The 17,592-nt window shown below is 39.8% G+C and overlaps 1 protein-coding gene across 1 annotated transcript; it reads right to left on the reverse strand.

Annotated features, from left to right (window-relative positions):
* Window positions 1-7,430: 7,430 nt before the first annotated feature.
* LOC134223315 (uncharacterized) lies at window positions 7,431-8,863 on the reverse strand. Its single transcript, XM_062702469.1, has one exon. It carries the CDS (start codon window positions 8,700-8,702, stop codon window positions 7,587-7,589), a length of 1,116 nt encoding a protein of 371 aa, XP_062558453.1. The 5' UTR covers window positions 8,703-8,863; the 3' UTR covers window positions 7,431-7,586.
* Between the last annotated feature and the right edge of the window lie 8,729 nt (window positions 8,864-17,592).

The raw sequence follows: 17,592 nt of genomic DNA on the forward strand, positions 1-17,592 counted from the left end.
CGGGTAGTGGCCTAAATATTCTACTCAAATTCTACCCAAATTTATGCGGAAATCTACAGATTTTTTTACTAGCACACTTTTAGTTTCAGTTGGTGTGGTTTCAAATTTAGTTCAAGTTGATATATGGGTTTCTATTTAGAGGGAAAGACCGTTACAAATATTTATTGAAAGTTATGTCCTATTGGTCTCCGAAAGGTATGGGAGATAATAATAATTATTTTAAAAATGAAAAAATCAAAAACTTCTTGGATTTATAAAGAATGTTTTTATATTTTAAATAAATATGGAAATTTTAATTGGACTGGCAACGACAACAATAATGGTAATGGAAATCTAAAAATAGATTCTGTGTGGATTCTGTTCAGCAGAATACCACAGTAGATCTCGGCACAGTAGCGGTTAAGTAACACAGAGTGCCTAAAAAATAAAGAAAGGAATAAAAAAGGAAATTTTATTGTTGCCCCCTCCATTTATTAATTTCAGACAAAATTAATCCGAGGAGAGGACATGTTTTTTTTTCGATAATTGTATCGGCTTAATTGAATTTCGAATATGATATATAACTCACAGACGAAAAAAAGGCTGTACGCATTGAAATCTCAAAGTGGATTTATCCGTAGACAAAATGGCGCATTCATACACCAACACAATTCAAAAACATTCGAATCTCTTTGATGTAGGGGATGTGTAGATTACTCCTTCTAAGGATAACCGCATTTTACGAAGCATGGAAATATATAGTAATATATATCATCTTTCCAACTCAGGTGTATATTTTCATGATAGAATTACAGGCGAGATTATGGAATTGATAGATTTATTGAGATACGAAAAAAATTTGAAAAACTATGTATAGAAGTGGATTTTAAAAAGCGAGCCGTGGACAATTTCGTTACGATTTGAATCGAACGAACTTCTGGCAAGCTTTTATTTGAAGAGAAAAGGAAGAGTACCAGCGTTGAAAAGAAGTCAATTTTCATGCTAATACTCTTCCCTCCCTCCCCTGACCATTATGATAGCAACCTTGAAATTGTTTTTCTGGTCGATCATTGACCGAGATTACCGAGATTACTATCACATTGAAAATAATTCTTGTGTATTATCCATGAAGCTTGTTTCAGACAACCAATTCATTCAGTGAAGTTGAATGAACATCCTATTTAAATTCTTGAATAACACTCTTACTCTTGTGTAATAATCCTGAAGCTAAGTTTGAACAGCAGTGTGCGGAATTTAGGATTCACCCTCCACCAGGTGTAAACGAAGGAGGTAAGCCGACTACCCAACATTTGGTCCTTCGAACCGTATAGTTTTCCAATAATCTGGCTCGAAGGACCATTATATTGATAATTAGAATGCGCTGTCATACTCGTAATTAATTTCTAGGCTCAAGCAAACCCAGTCGTCTGGATTCTTGAATGCACAATTAAAAGCTAACACAGCTAAAACATTTATTAAACATTTTATTACATATACATCATTGCCTTAAAACTATACTGTCGGAGTTCAACTGGGACATAATGGTGCACGCGACCCACTAAGCTGAATATTTTCTTATTATTTTAAAATTGTTTGCTTACGCCAAAATTGGAAAAAAAATTTTCGACATTTTTAAAATTCTAAAGAAATTCCCGAAAAAATGCTTGAGAAGTCTTGGATTTTTTAAGACACTCCATTTGACATTTCAATGTTAATTCCTTCGAAAAACTCTTCAGGGATTCATCCGGAAATTCTTTTAGAAACTCCTTCGGAAATTCCCCTAGCAATTCTCTCAGAAATTTCTTTACGAATACTTTTCGAAAATCCACTCAAGTTCTCCTTCGGAAAATCCTTCAATAATTCATTTGTAAATTCCTCCAAAAATACTTTCGGGGGCTCCTCGAGGAGTTCCAAAAGATTTTCAAAAAATCCGCCAGTAATTCCATTGCACATTCTTCCAGGAATACATTCGGAAAAGTCCTTGTAAATTTCTTCAGAAGTTTCATCGAAAGTTTCTACGGGAAATCCTCTGAATATTCTTCTTAAAACTTTTGAATGTCAAACATTTTTTCACAAAACTTTGGAAATTCCTTTTGTAATTCGTTCGGATACTCCTAGAGCTTCGTCCTAGAATTTTCTAGAAGAAGTTCCAAATGAACTACTGGATAAATTTCTGAATAAATGGAATTTTTCGTGTAGCGATTTCAATAAAAAATAATAAAATAATTTCTGAATTAATTCCTGTAAAAATCTCGCTTAACTTTTCAAAAGGACCTAAGTAACATTCTTTCATGAATTAATTTGAGTACTGCAATCGAAAGCTTTCATGTTTTTATATTGATTGCGCTATTCAAATTAATTCATGAAAAAAATGTTACTTAGGTCCTTTTGAAAAGTTAAGCGAGAAATCTCTGAAAATATTACTAAAGGAATTTTTGGAACTATTCCCTTAAAAATCTCTAGAAGAATTTCTGATCGAATTTCCGGAATAATTATTTACGAAGCTTACTAAGGTTGTCCTATAGAAATTGCCGAAGGAATTTGTGAGAAGTTAGTGAAATTCTAAAGCAACTACTTAAGGAGGTTCCGAAGAAGTTTCTGAATTCATTTGCGAAGGATTTTCCAAAGGAAGACTTATGAAATTAATTCCTGGAGGTTTTTCCCATAGAATTGTTTAAAGTATTTATAAAAAAAATGTCTAGAAGACTTTCCGAAGAATTTCTGGATAAACTTATGAAACCAGGATGATTATTTCAAGTTTTTTTTCGAGAAATTTCTGGAAGAACTCCTGGATTAGATAGAAATTTGGTAATGGATGGATTGTAATCCCGATATTTTGAGCGTTTTTTTGTTTGCAATTTTAATTTCAGTGCAAAAATAGGGTTGTGTTTTACTTTTGTATTGGATTAGTTCTGACCTTATAGATCTTACTGCTGACGCCAAATTATGAATGAACTAATTACGTCAAAATTATTGGGGAACCAACATTACCACAACTATAGCATCGCCATCGCTACAGCTCAATAATTTGAAATGTTTTGAAAAATAGGAAGTCCATAATATTAATTATGTTGAAATTTCTAATAGAGATCAATGAATAAAATGTGAAACGGTAGTATCAGCGTTTACTATCAAAAAGATGTATATCAACTGCCATTACGGCGAGTGTTTTTACAGTTTTTCATGAAAGTTAGGATATAACAAAACCAGTAATTATAAATTCTGACGGCTAGTGGTTTTGTTGTTATCTACTAGACAGAAGCTGTACGACCGTAATCAGTTTAAATTCAATTTTATTGGCATATCGGTCTCGATGCTGCTCGTATAGAGGAAGGGAGCAGTGTGTGTGCGAAAGCAGATGGGAAAGAAACGGAGTCCGAATGTTATCGCTAGGCAGCCACAAGTGTGAAAATGGTTTAAAAGGTGTTGAAGTATGCGAGGGCCATTTGAGAATAATTAAATTATCGAAGCGTCCGTCTTTGCCGTACATCCTTTCTGGGGATGGCCCGGGCATGAAAGTCACTGTTACCGAGACTGGCAAAAACGGAGGCAACGATACACATATTTATTTATTCGGCTAATACTAATTAGTTCTAGCGATCGATGTTCATCATTTGGAGAATCATCGATGGTCGTGTATGGTTTGTACACATTGCACCGAGTCTCTCCCGATGCCACCATATGATGCTATTGGAACCACAATTCTTATTTACGCGCCAAATTATTTCTTATTAGACAGAAGCTGTACGACCGTAATCAGTTTAAATTCAATTTTATTCGCATATCGGTCTCGATGCTGCTCGTATAGAGGAAGTTATCAAATTTTCTATGCATTGAGAAAAGTTAGAGATCAGTCGTCTAATGTTCTGTATACTAGGATTGTGGAGGAGCGCAATATTGGGATCAAGTGTGTTCAAACTGAGGGGGATCAAGTGTGTCCATGTTGAGTATTTGCCTAATATTTTTCGTTTTTTGATAGTTTTTTTAATAACGTCATTATCATTCGGTTCATACCAATATTCCATCACATTCCGTCTGTAATGGCAGCTCCTCCTTGTATATTTGCCCATTTATGGTCGCTCCAGTGATGAAAACTTTTGTTTTCTTTCCAAAACTGCAGATGCTTTGACATACCATCAATTTGTGGGTAATCCTGCCAGCATAGACATATTTGAATTTTCTTGGGGCATTACCCTTCCGTTTGGCAAGGTAAAACTTGTGTCCCGGGAATTGAAATTCAGTTTAAATATTAATTTCATTGCTCATCAAAATACATCAATTGTATTTTGTCAGAACTTGTTCGACCAGCATTCTTGCGCGATGTTTGGCAACCAGGTTCTGTTACAGGGTCCTGTTGGGATGCTTACTGACATCATACGACTTGAAACCTTCACGCCGACAGATTATTTGGGCTGTGCTGTACGGCGCAGTGAACTTTTTCGCTAAATCATGCAAGGAAATCCCAAAATGGTTCCGAACTGCTCTGCAGACTTTCATTTGTTGTTTCTAGTCGTATGTTCCACTTCTACGATTGTTTTGTGCTACGCGATCCAGCAATAGTGTTTCCCGATAACGTTTGACAGTTTTTACAGTCAATTTCGCTAATTTTAGATACTTTGAAATCATTCCTCCTGACCATGTTGAATTTCCAACGTGAGTGTGCAAAATTTGTTCCCATCTCTCGCGTTCCATTTTCGATAACTTTTGAACGTGAGCATCAATACTGATGAAACTTTCACCATAAATTAAACAAACCTTCCGCAACGATGTGATGTATTTTACTTCTCGGTACGGCCACCAGAGGCGCCGCAGTAATTGGAAAGAAACGGCCAAATACTAAGTGGATCGAGCTTTAAAGTGAAATAAGCAATTGTCGATTAATTCAACACATTTTAACTTTACAGTAATAAAATTATGTCCAGTAAAAGTTTTACAAGTTTAGGTCAAAGTTATTAAACTTTTCAATTAATTGCATATTATTCGGCAACTCGGCCGTACGAAAACCATTTTTTGTGTTAATTGTAATCAAGTGTCGGTCTTCCACCGTCATTAGTCGTCTGAGTACACGCGACCGCTTACGTAAGGCAATCAAACTCATCAAATGCTTTAGCCAAGCAAGCCTTTGACACAGCAGAGTGCGATTGTTTCGCATTCTATACCAGCCCGCCCAGCCCGTTGCTGGGAGGCATGGAGTGTGATCCTCTCGTTTAATAAACAATGTGCACTCGCTTGACTGTGGATATACAACAGTAAAGCACATGTGGAGATTGGACAAATCAAGCATCCGAAAGATATTCAATTTGCAAAAAAGAGCTAACCGCGGTGGAGGTTGGTACTCGGATTCTGATGGCTTTTCCGCAAATGTGACCTTTAAGTGGTCTTGTTGTGTAGGGGTTATCACGCCTATCTAGAGAGTAGGAGGTTGAGGATTCGAGTCCCTCCAAGAAACGTGGATTCTTTTTCGCAAATTTCATATCAATTTGTCCATTTCAAAACATGTGCTGTGCATATGCATAGCCAAGATATTTAACAAAAAATATTAAACTTTTGTTTTTGTTCATTGACGAAAAAAGGATTAAGAACGCCTAAATAATAAAACCTCTCTAAAACCCACATAGATAAAGCAAATAATATCAAATGTTACTCAGATTCAAACATCTGTTTTACCTTTCTCGTACAACAAAGTTGTAGCGAAAGGCTATAATTTCACTCCAAAATCGAACTTTTTATAGAAGTCTCGGAGACCCAATCGACTCAGCTCGTCGAATTGAACAAATGTCTGTCAGTCCGTGTGTATGTGTGTGTGCACACGAAAACCGAAAAACATTAGCCACTTTTTCATATAGTAATTCTTAACCGATTTTTTCGCAACAAGTTGCATTCGACTTGGGACAAACCCTAGTCGATCACTATTGAATATAATCACGATCGGTCAATGCGTTTGAAAAATATGAAGAAAATAGTGTGTTGATCCATATAAGCTTGGTTGGTTGATTCGCTACACAGCGTTTGCCTAAGCCGCAATGTAGGCGATTATTTATGATATGTATCACACTAAGAAAAAACCAAACGATTGAATCGAGAAATGCATCGTCACCGCTAGGTGGAATAATCTGGGTTTTGTTTACATTTCACTTGTGTGAAAATGTTATTTTTTCTAGAAAAGAGGGGGGGGGGGGTCATATGTCCTCGGAGATCACGTGTCTATCTACAGTCGACTCTCCACATCTCGATGTTCTATATCTCGATATCTCAGTCCCTCGTTTCCTCAGTCTCTTCAATCTACATACATTTGGGCTTTCTACATCTCGATAACCTCCCTGTCTCGATATCTCTCTATCTCGATGGGTTCTGATCATATTTCGTTTAGGGTTCACTCTCCTTATGTCGATATGGTCAGATTTTTAGGCTACTAGACCATCTTTGGACAATAACAAACACATTAACAACAGGAAACGACATTTGCTTTGTTGTCGTTTTTCATAGCAACGAACTTTTTTGGATCTAGTACCCATTTCAATTTTCCTTCCATTCCTCGATCTCTCCCTATCTCGATGGTCCCTTCAATATCGAAATGTGGAGGGGCGACTGTATATCTGGAAAGAGCAATGCTAGACAATCGTTTGTTCGTTTACTGTTTCGAAAACCAAACTGAGTATTTCAATTCCATATTTTCAAGACAACTTATCGGCTTTTGTAAACAAAGATTTAAACGTTGATTCGGCGAACCTGATAGCACTCCCACGCAAACCAATACCATCAACACGTGAGTGCAGACTTTGCTGCCTATTGATGGCCTTGGTTTACGTGGGAGTGCTATCAGGCTCTCCGAATCAACGTTTGAATCTTTGTTTACAAAAGCAGATAAGTCGTTTTGAAAGAAAACATATTTTAAGCTCTCGTTTAAAATCGTTTTGAAAATTTGGTATTCATTTGAGAGTAACGCATTTTGTTCAACCAATTCTTGAAAGGACAACAGTTTTCTCATGCATGATAGCATTGTACTCCATGAAACAGTTCTACAGGTCAAGTTATCGTCCCTTTGCAATATCTGGGAGGCTTTTAAGAGGATTGAATTTGATATTTTCGCATCCCGGAGCAGATTTATTTGATCAAAGAAGAGACATAGATAGTTCCATCATTGAATATGGTCCACCAGAACAGATTAGTGATCAGTGAACAGTGATCTCACAGGCGACAGAAAAATGAAGAGATATATTGTCCACATAACTTTTGTAATTGCTCCGAATCATTATGTTATTATGTATTTATAAACCCTCTGTCTTCTGCCCATCTTATTAAATGTACCTTCTCGACAAACTATTCTGCACACCCCTCACTAAAAACGTTGACTCATGTCCGAAGCAAAGATGGCGAAGCTTATATTAGCACTCATGTACATCCTCCTCGCTAATTTTATGGGCGGCGCTACGAAGTTCACTGAATACATATACATATTGTATAGAATTTATTTGTTCGCAACCAGTCGATATCTTAAAACCTAGTCAGTTATTGTGTTTATTCCAAATCAAACAGGCATCATCCGAACCTTTCCAATAGTCACAATCATTCAGCCTCAACATTTTTTCACACACTTAACACCTTATTCACGAGTCGCTAATTGTCGTTTCATACTCGAAGACGTCACCATCGTCATCCCCGATCTCTTCGCTCGAAGGAAAACCTTCATCGGATGTACTTCCGTCGCCGGCCTGAATTGTATCGGCAAGGAGCACCGGCTCCACGTTGTGGTCCGCGGATCTTTTACGTTGACTTTTGGGAGTCGTCGCCGATGTTGAGCAGGAGGTTATCCTCAGGTTTGTTTCTGCGTTGTAGGTGGTTTTACAGAGCACGTTGTCTACAATGGTGGAGGAATCCGCTAACGGTTGAGCTAACGAAGAAGCGGATTGGTTTATCGATGAAGCTGTTGAAGGAGACTCGGTAGGTTGATACGTCGTATTGGTGGCTGTTGGTGAAACTGTTGTCGTCTTTGGTGCATCAGTTGATGGTGCAGCGGTTGATGATGCAGCGATTGATGACGCAGCCGTTGAAGTAGGTTCTGTTGTCGTTGCTTCTGTTGTTGTTGTTACAGTTGTCGTGGGCACTGCGGACGACGTTTCGGCTATCGTTGAAGCCGTGGATGAATTTGATGATACTTCACTGGGCGATGTTGTGTTTGGTGATAATGGAGTTGCTGTATCCAAACCAGTAATTGCTGGTGCAGCGGTGGATGATTCATCCGTAGCCGAGGAGGAAGATGTTGTAGCATTAGATGTTCCAGTAGAATCCGAATCAATTGTTGACAGCGTAGTAGTCGTAGTTGAACCTGTACTTGTCGTATTCGGGTGAAACAATTTGTAAACCACCGTTGTGGTAGTTGAGGCAGTCGTAGTGCTGCTTGGTTCCAATGTCGTATCTTCAACAGTTGTGGCATCGGTTGTAGACTCGTCTGAATCTAACAAAATCTCTTCCTTTACTGCGATTAACTTAACGTTGAACACTTCAGTTTCGTTGTCGAATTCAGTCGCCACAGTTTCCGTTTCCTCTGCTATCTCCGTGGTAATGAAACTGAACTCAGTTGTATTTTCCGCCGCATTGGTTACATTGATACCAGCAGGGTGAAAAGCCGTGAACAGCTTTTCAAAGAACTCTCCAACGCTTGCCGAAACCAGGCAGACCGGCGCCAGAACCAGCACCACCAAAAGCAACCCGTGGATCTTCATTTGTTCTCAAGTTCGAACTTTGGGTTGTCGCACTATGCGATCGACTAACAGTCGTTCCCTTTGCGAGACGAGGATTTATATCACCTATTGTATGACGAGGCGAGACCTGTCCAACAACAGTTCTGCAGGATCCGGGTGATCATCGAAGACTGAAGATGCTGATGGCGCGAGATGCTTTCTGACGTTGCTCATAATGCGCCACAATTAGCACTTTTATCACGCTCTTAGTTGTGACTGATATGACTAATGTTTGCCATTTATATCAACGGAGAGAGACCTGGAGCTCTAGGAAATGGATTCAAATGAAAGTCTACCGTGTATTGTTTTTTTTACGGGCGAAAAGTCCCATTTAAACTGGTTATAAAACATAGAAAATACTGGTTCATTCATTCATGACCCACCATCCACAAATCAATTTCTCACTATGTATATTGTTCTAATTTAATTCAGAAGCTCATCACATATAAACACCCAAGAACGACTCACAAATTTCGAGAATGCTAAGAGACCATTCTAATTGTCTAGACACAAGCCATATTGCGAACCATTGTCCATTAAGTAAAGAAAAATATATCGATTGAATTATTATTTAGGTGCGATGTAAACTTTTTACAATCAATATCACGTGTTAAATATCATTTGATCGTACGTTCGTTCTGTATTTATCCTAAGCCTGAAGATCTCATCACCGCGAAAAAACACGTGACAATAATTTAATTATTTTTGACGAAAGTAGACTGGAAGATAGGTAATTCACTTTTGAAAACGAAAATAAAAATCTATAACTTTTGTAGTTAAAAATATTTTTCTTCGTAAATTTTACCAAAGAAGAAAATGTATTCTAGTTTTAGCACTTACGTTGAGGAGATCAAAATATGTTGTGATTATGTGGAGATGTATTTTTTTTCTGTCTTGTCATGTTTTGTTTAAAAAGTTTGGAGCTGAGTCTGAAAAAGGAAAAATCAAGCTAATATGGATAAAGCCATTAGATACATCATGATCATGAACAATCGGGTGGTATTCCTGAGGTTCGGAAAGTAAGCTGGGACCTATTGGCTAATTGTCGCTCGTCACTCCTGCCATCGCCTGTTGCCGTTATCGTTGACGTCATTAAAATACTGATATCTTGGTACCACTATTATTATCGACTGCCGTATAAACCGATACTGTAAGTTAATCTAATTCCGTTAGTCGAGAAACAGTAGGTGAGTACTATTGAAAGGAAAGTAAGTAGGTACCGGGGTTCCGTGTAGTAAAAAACACAACAGCTGTTTTGAATAAGTTATATTATCTCTCTAGCCAAAAGGCTTTTTAAAAAATTAAAACTATTACAAGAAGTTCGAAAAACAGAACTTCACGGATCAAACGATTACGAACAGAATGAATTTATTGCACATTGGAATGTACGAGTACCCTATTTCTGCTGATTAATGATTTATTGCCCTAGCTGTCGTCAATGTCGTGATTCCTGCTGATTGGGCATCCTACTTCTGGACTTCTGAGTTGGGAAACGATGGTGGCGGGTTATTGTCGGTTAAGGTGCACAATGCACATGTGTTGTTGTTGGTGTTGCTGTTGGTATCGGTGTCTGATGACAATGCATTGACGGTGCCCAGTGCAAGGGCTATTTGTTGTTGTTGTTGTTGTTCTATGATGCACAGCATATTCCGTAGTAACTCGGTAGAAGGATTGTCCTGTTTCGATAGGTGTTCGATAACTTCCCCCTCCCCGAGTGAGGATCGTCTCGGTCCTTAGAGTTGAACTCGGCATCTGGTCTTGGCTATAATGAAAATTATGATTGAGATGATGATGTAGATGCTGGAAAGTCCTCTGGTTAAAGTCCAAAATTTTAATTTCAAGTTATATTGCTCCAAATAACGTGGTGTAGCTTGTCTCGGGTTTCAAGAGTTTCGTTGCTGAGTGTGAATATATCCAAATGCTGATGGTAATTCCAGCTAGTTTTTAAGTTATGTAATGCTCCATAGATTACAGTAGCCTCCTGAATGATTTCGTTGTTCCGAAATGAATGGTTGTTGAACGTGATAGAGCAGTTTCCAAATGATATTAGAAAATTTCCTTCTAAAGGTTCCCCCAAACACACGCGATGCGACAGTCGCGACGCAATTCTATCGCTTGGCGACAGCGATTCTGTCGTCGGTAATATGAACGTGTAAATACCAAATTGCTTGCAGCGACCCAACGATAGAATCGCGGCGACTAGTTGTCGCCGTCGCGGCGATGAAATCGCTTAGGTCTGGGGGAGCCTTAATGTACGATCGTCTGGTCCACAGTTACTGCTAAGAGTGTAGTTTTTTTGCATTCTGGACCAAAAGTGTATTCTCCGTTACAAGCAATTGAGATGTCCTGTTATAAAACGTGGAATTGCACATCGATTCTTTCCCAAATACCAGGCGATATTTACAAGTATCGTGCATTTGCTTTAGGTATTTCGCCTTTTGGACAAATTCAAAGGGTTCACTTGTGGTATGTAGATACTTTTCACTTTTCACGACATATTCTGGATAATCATAAATAATTTGGTTGTTGTGTACTATTGGGTGAATTCGAATCACAGAAGATGTTATGTTATCTAACTGTGGCACGTGAAGGATGTATAGGAGGGTGTGTGGAGTTGCGGCGAACTTGACGTGTTTTAGGGCCTCACCTGGAACATCCATGTTTACTCCTTGATTTTGTAGAAGCGATTTTATGAATGAAATCTCTTGAATAGAGAGTACTCTGTTGGCAATAGTAGCTGTTTTTGATAGGATGATGGCGTCTTGTATGTCTTCTAGGAGTTTGTTGATGATATCAATATTTATTATTGTAATGATAGCCGACATCTCATTTGCTAGCTCGTTCGTTTTCATGCTGTTGATAATTTTGTTAATGCTGCTGGTCAGCTCCGAAATTCTTGCATTGATGCGGTTATTTAAATTAACTTGCTGATTATTCTGAGTTATTCACTCATTCATTGTAGAATTGATGATATGAAGATCTTGTGCATCTGGTGATCCTGCCAGCCATTTCCAACCAGTTCCCAACGAATCCCATCTTTTTGCTCTATTTGGTTTTATTTGAAGAAAGTTGTTGTACAATGCTTTCATCCTGTGTTTGACTATGCCTCCTAAAGGGTTTTTGCTATCTACTCTTGTATAAAAGGATGAAGTCAAGTAATCGATAGATTCCTGTATTAAAATGGGGTCTTCGTTGAGGTTTCTCAGGGAAAGTTTGGATGGTTCAATCAATAAGGGAAGTGTGATGGGTATCAGTAAGGGTGCCTAAAAGAGGAATTTCATAGTTTAGGGTTTTATGCTAGTTTCTAGTCTGATCTCAATCGATTCGCTACGTATTCTGTTGATTATCTGTTTCAGTTTTTGAATTCTTTGACTACCATATCTACGATAATAATTAAGTTTTGTCTGACGTTTCCTATCGATTTAATTACAAATACTACGCATTTTATATTTATTATTATAAGACAAGGGAAGATTTATCTGAGAATAGATTGTAATAGGTAGTGTTACATAGGTCGTAATGGTATCTGTATAATATTTACGTTGGATAACATCGATTCGGTGGGGGTTAACAATAATAAAGAGGTATTGCTCTTTCATCGAGAGCTAGTTCGGGACAGACATATAGGGTTTAAGTGGGGATCTAGGATAACGGAAGGGAATGATTCGTAGGCAGGGAATATTTTACTTACTCTCCAAGCGTGGCTTGCAGGAGTTGGAATGTTTTGTTGCAGGGGTATCATATTCCTTAGGCTTCTGTGTGAGTGCTGTACTTCATGCAAGAGTATCCTAAAATTTTGAAATCATTAGTATGGTATTCGAATTCATGTATTGGAAACACAATGTATAATGCTCCCGGGGTTCATAGGGTTTTCATGCTTTTCACAAGCTGTCCATTCCTAGGGTGGAGAAAAAAAAGATTAATATCGTAATATGGGTTGATCAGCTAAGAGCTAATACATTTCATAATTTCCTGATTCTTTTTAACCTTGTTTTATGGAATTTCCGATTTAACCGGACGCGATAAGTCATTTGGTTATCCTGGTCTACTATCGTAGAGTTGAATTTCTCCAATCTTTTAGATTTGATTCCTTGTCTTTCGTTAAACACTACTTGACCAGGTTCTAATATTGGTGCGTTTTCACGTGAAGCGTTCTTTTGTAAATTTTGCTTTTTCTGCGTCTCCGAAATCTTCAACATTACTTCATCATAAATTTTATCACGGGCTTCGAGTAATTTGGGCAGGTCTAGGGGTCGTTCTTGGCCGTCTTTAATGCCATAAAATACTTCTCGTGGTTTCATTCCGGTTGCCGAGTGAATGGTGTTATTGTAAAGTGTGTTTGAAATGAGGAATATTTCTTTTGGTGAGATGTTTGGGAACTTATGTTTATTGCAACGAAATATTTCTGCAATTGTCGAATGATATCGCTCGACAATCCCATTTGTTTCGCTACGATTGCAGGGGGTAAAGTATTGCTGTACATTCAAATTGTCCAGTAGTCCTCTCACTTCAATGCACTTTAATGATGGTTCGTTGTCTGACACCATTAACTTAGGAGTACCGAATAAGGAAAAATATTTCAAAATAGCTTTTCTTATGTCTGGGAAAGATCTTGATTTGATCGGCAAAACGACACCGAATCTGGTTAATTTGTCAACAACAGACAAAAATATGTAAGGTTGAGAGATAAAGATATCAACATGGATGAAATCTAGAGGTTTGAGAGGAATCGGGGTTTCTCCATGTTTAATTTTGTAAGGTTACCTTTCGTAATTCGTACTTCATCTTGTTACAGGTAGAGCATAAGATGACGTATGTACGTATTTTCCTTTTCATGTTTGGAAAAAAACACCTTCTAAAAATTTGTTCATTGTTTTCAAGGATTCCTCTGTGAGCAGTCTCATGAGTTTCCTCTATTACTTGATTTTGATCGAGCTCAGTGGTGAGGTCAATCAATATTTTCTGAGAGATTAGTACTTTGAAGGTTTTACAACGACTGAAGTGGTTTTTATATACTGTTTGTATCGATGGTATGACGTTTTCTGGACAGAGGATACAATTGAGTTTACCGGGACGCATGTAATCTCGAAATATTCGGAATAATGTTGCCATACCAAAATTATTTTTTGTTATACCTAGTCCTTCTGTACATTTTTGGAAAGATTTCCTCATAAACTTCGGTGTCATCCGCGCCAACTTTCAGAATTATTTGATTATGGAAAACATTGATGGGTTTTTCAGTACATTTAACGAAGTCCAAGTCGTCAGTATCAGCGGAGTGAACAGAACTATCATCCGTTAACTGTTCCTATCATCCGTTCCTGTTCTTAGGTACAATCCATATGGGCGACGCCCACGGGGAGGTTCTGGGTTTGATTATACCTTTGGCTAGCAATTTAGAAATTTGTGTTTGGACTTCCTCTTTATGAACAAACGGGTATCTGTAGCTTTGCGTGTAAATTGGCAATTCATCGCTTGTTTTAATACGATGTTTAACAACATTAGTAAAGGAAAGATCATCTCTGTCCCTGCAGAAAGCTGTGGGGTAGCTTCGGAGTAATTGGAAAAGTATAGATCGTTCTTCAATATTGAGAAGGTCAGAACGAACCTCGCTTACAATGTCTCGTGCATAAACAGTATCGTGGGGGTTCGATGGGAACTTTACTTCCTCAAAATTGTTAATATCCATGATGAGTTGTTCGTAATTAATAGTCTCATTGATAGGAGCTTGTTGAGTGCTAACGAAAAGAAGGCTAGCTTTATTATTACGAACGCTGTAAAGTCCTGAAGGGATGAACACATTGGGAGAAATTTGCATATCGTTTTCCAAATAAAAGTCTCCAGAACAAATGGATGACTCGATTTCCTGAAAAGGTGGGCGTGGGAAGTTATTATTGATAGGAGGTGCTGATTAGAAATTATTAATGGGAGGACCGGATGGTCTATTTTGGTAAGGATTTGGATTATTAAATGGTCGAAGGTTGTTAGGGCAATAGGACGGTTTTAGTGGAGGGTCTTAGTGGAGGACTTTAGATAAATGCTTAAGTTTTTCTCGCTTTCTTTCGGCTGCATTGGATTGTTCCAGTGCATGTTTGTATGCTGACAACAAACTGTTAGGTCGGCTAGTTCGAGTCAGAGATGAAATTGGTTCATGTAACCCGTCTATGTACGCGTTCATAACCATTGCTTCGTAGGAAGCCACGATTGCTTTCGCGCATGGTTGGACGTTTGGGTCAAGATTAATTGTGGCATTGAGGTCCGAAAGGATCTCAGAGCATTGTTCGTAAAATTGTTCAACTGTTGAATTTCCCTGTTTCACATAAGAGATTTTACTAATTATTGTTGCTGTGATCCTAATCACATTTCGTTTGGTTATTAATCAAAATTTCACTTGCTTTGCCTGTAATCTTATCCCTGATTACTGAGGACCAAATTTTCACTGCGGCATCTCTGTCGTCTGCTGGGACGCGCGCTTTAGCACAATCTAACTTTTGCTGCACGGAATTAATCCAGGCAGGCAATCCTTTAGCATCACCGTCATATCCCGGTATCAACTTTATGATATCAGGGATGCGTGTTATGTCAAAGGTTGCTGCTTGCTGCGGACTGGTACTAGGTCCTGCCGGAATGTTTAGTAATCTTTCTATCTGTATTCTTTGCTGTTCCAGTCGATGCTGGAGTTCTTCTACTTGGTGTTCTAAATCTTGGTTTTTGGCCATCTTAGACCTCAGAATCATGCACTTTCACTTAAGTAAAATAAAATTAACTTACGTTTAATTTGCCGATGTTCCCTCGGCTGATTCTGTCCTTCAAGTTGAATCCTGCGTAGTTCCTTACACGCTTGGCAGCCTCCGTCGGGTGTATCCTCAATCCGTCGATAATCCGTCGATGGTGTCCTAAATGTCACAATTTAACTTTGTTTCACTTTCGGCTGGAACACACAACACACGCGGAGTAAAAACCGAAGCAAATGGGAGTACCGGCAAATGCTGGGTAAAGCGTACCATTGGTACTTCGCGTACCTGAAGGAATAAAATAGACCCCATCTCGCGGTCCTTAGCCTCTTACCCAGCAACTCCTATCCCTACCTCCCCGCGGTGCTGGCCGAGATACGAGCAACCTTAGGGAAGATCGGGTAACCAACCCCGGTGGGAACTATGGTCGTATGCTCCTCTCCGTAGGTGCAAATCTTATTGAGCGTCTGTTCTTCATGTCAGGATCGGCTCACAACAGCGTCTGTTCTCCATGTTAGGGGCGGCTGATCATCGTCCGAGTGCCAGCGAGGGACTCTAAGTGAAACTGTGCACCATGGTCCACCGGAAATAAGGAGGAATGGTCCTCCGGAAATTTAGGGGTTTGGTGTCAGGCCCTGCAAGCCAGCCTTTAAAAATCTTAAGCAACGAACAATCAACAAGAGAGTACGGACCGGAACCATCGGCGAAGACCACTGCGACGAAAAGGGACTAGCGATTGGAAACTCGGTTCGTGGAACTGCAAATCTCTCAACTTCATCGGGAGCATACGCATACTCGCCGATGTGCTCAAGGACCGTGGATTCGGCATCGTAGCGCTGCAGGAGGTTTGTTGGAAGGGATCAATGGTGCGAACGTTTAGAGGTAATCATACCATCTATCAGAGCTGCGGCAACACACACGAGCTGGGAACAGCTTTCATAGTGATGGGCGATATGCAAAGGCGCGTGATCGGGTGGTGGCCGATCAATGAAAGAATGTGCAAGTTGAGGATCAAAGGCCGGTTCTTCAACTTCAGCTTAATCAACGTCCATAGCCCACACTCCGGAAGCACTGATGATGATAAGGACGCATTCTACGCGCAGCTGGAACGTGAGTACGACAGCTGAGATTTGAACGCTCAGGTTGGCCAAGAGGAGGAGTTTAGACCGACTATTGGAAAGTTCAGCGCTCACCGGCTGACGAACGAAAACGGCCTACGACTAATTGATTTCGCCGCCTCCAAGAATATGGCCATTCGCAGCACCTACTTCCAACACAGCCTCCCGTATCGGTACACCTGGAGATCACCACTGCAGACAGAATCACAAATCGACCACGTTCTGATTGATGGACGGCACTTCTCCGACATTATTGACGTCAGGACATATCGTGGCGCTAACATCGACTCTGACCACTATCTGGTGATGGTTAAACTGCACCCAAAACTATCCGTCATCAACAATGTTCGTTACCGACGACCGCCGCGGTACGACCTAGAGCGACTGAAGCAACCTGATGTCGCCACTGCATACGCGCAGCATCTCGAGGCAGCGTTGCCGGAAGAGGGTGAGCTCGATGGGGCCATTCTTGAGGACTGCTGGAATACAGTCAAAGCAGCCATTAACGACGCAGCGGAGAACAACGTCGGGTATATGGGTCGAAGTCGACGGAACGATTGGTTCGACGAAGAGTGCAGACAGATTCTGGAGGAGAAGGACGCAGCGCGGGCGGTCGCGCTGCAGCAAGGTACCCGGCAGAACGTGGAATGTTATAGACGGAAGCGGAGACAGCAGACCCGCCTTTTTCAGGAGAAGAAACGCCGCCTGGAAGAAGCGGAGTGTGAGGAGATGGAATAGCTGTGCCGTTCTCAAGATACACGCAAGTTCTATCAGAAGCTCAACGCATCCCGCAAAGGCTTCGTGTCGCGAGCCGAAATGTGCCAGGATAAAGATGGGAGCATCTTGACAAACGAACGTGTGGTGATCGAAAGGTGGAAGCAGCACTACGAGGAACATCTGAATGGCGCTGAGAGTACAGGCAGTGAAAGTCAAGGCAGCGGAGGAGATGACTACGTCAGTTCAGCGGACGATGGAAGCCAACCAGCCCCCACCTTGAGGGAAGTTAAGGATGTCATTCAA

Source organism: Armigeres subalbatus, chromosome 3 (assembly GCF_024139115.2).
Source record: "Armigeres subalbatus isolate Guangzhou_Male chromosome 3, GZ_Asu_2, whole genome shotgun sequence".
NCBI classification, from domain to species: domain Eukaryota; kingdom Metazoa; phylum Arthropoda; class Insecta; order Diptera; family Culicidae; genus Armigeres; species Armigeres subalbatus.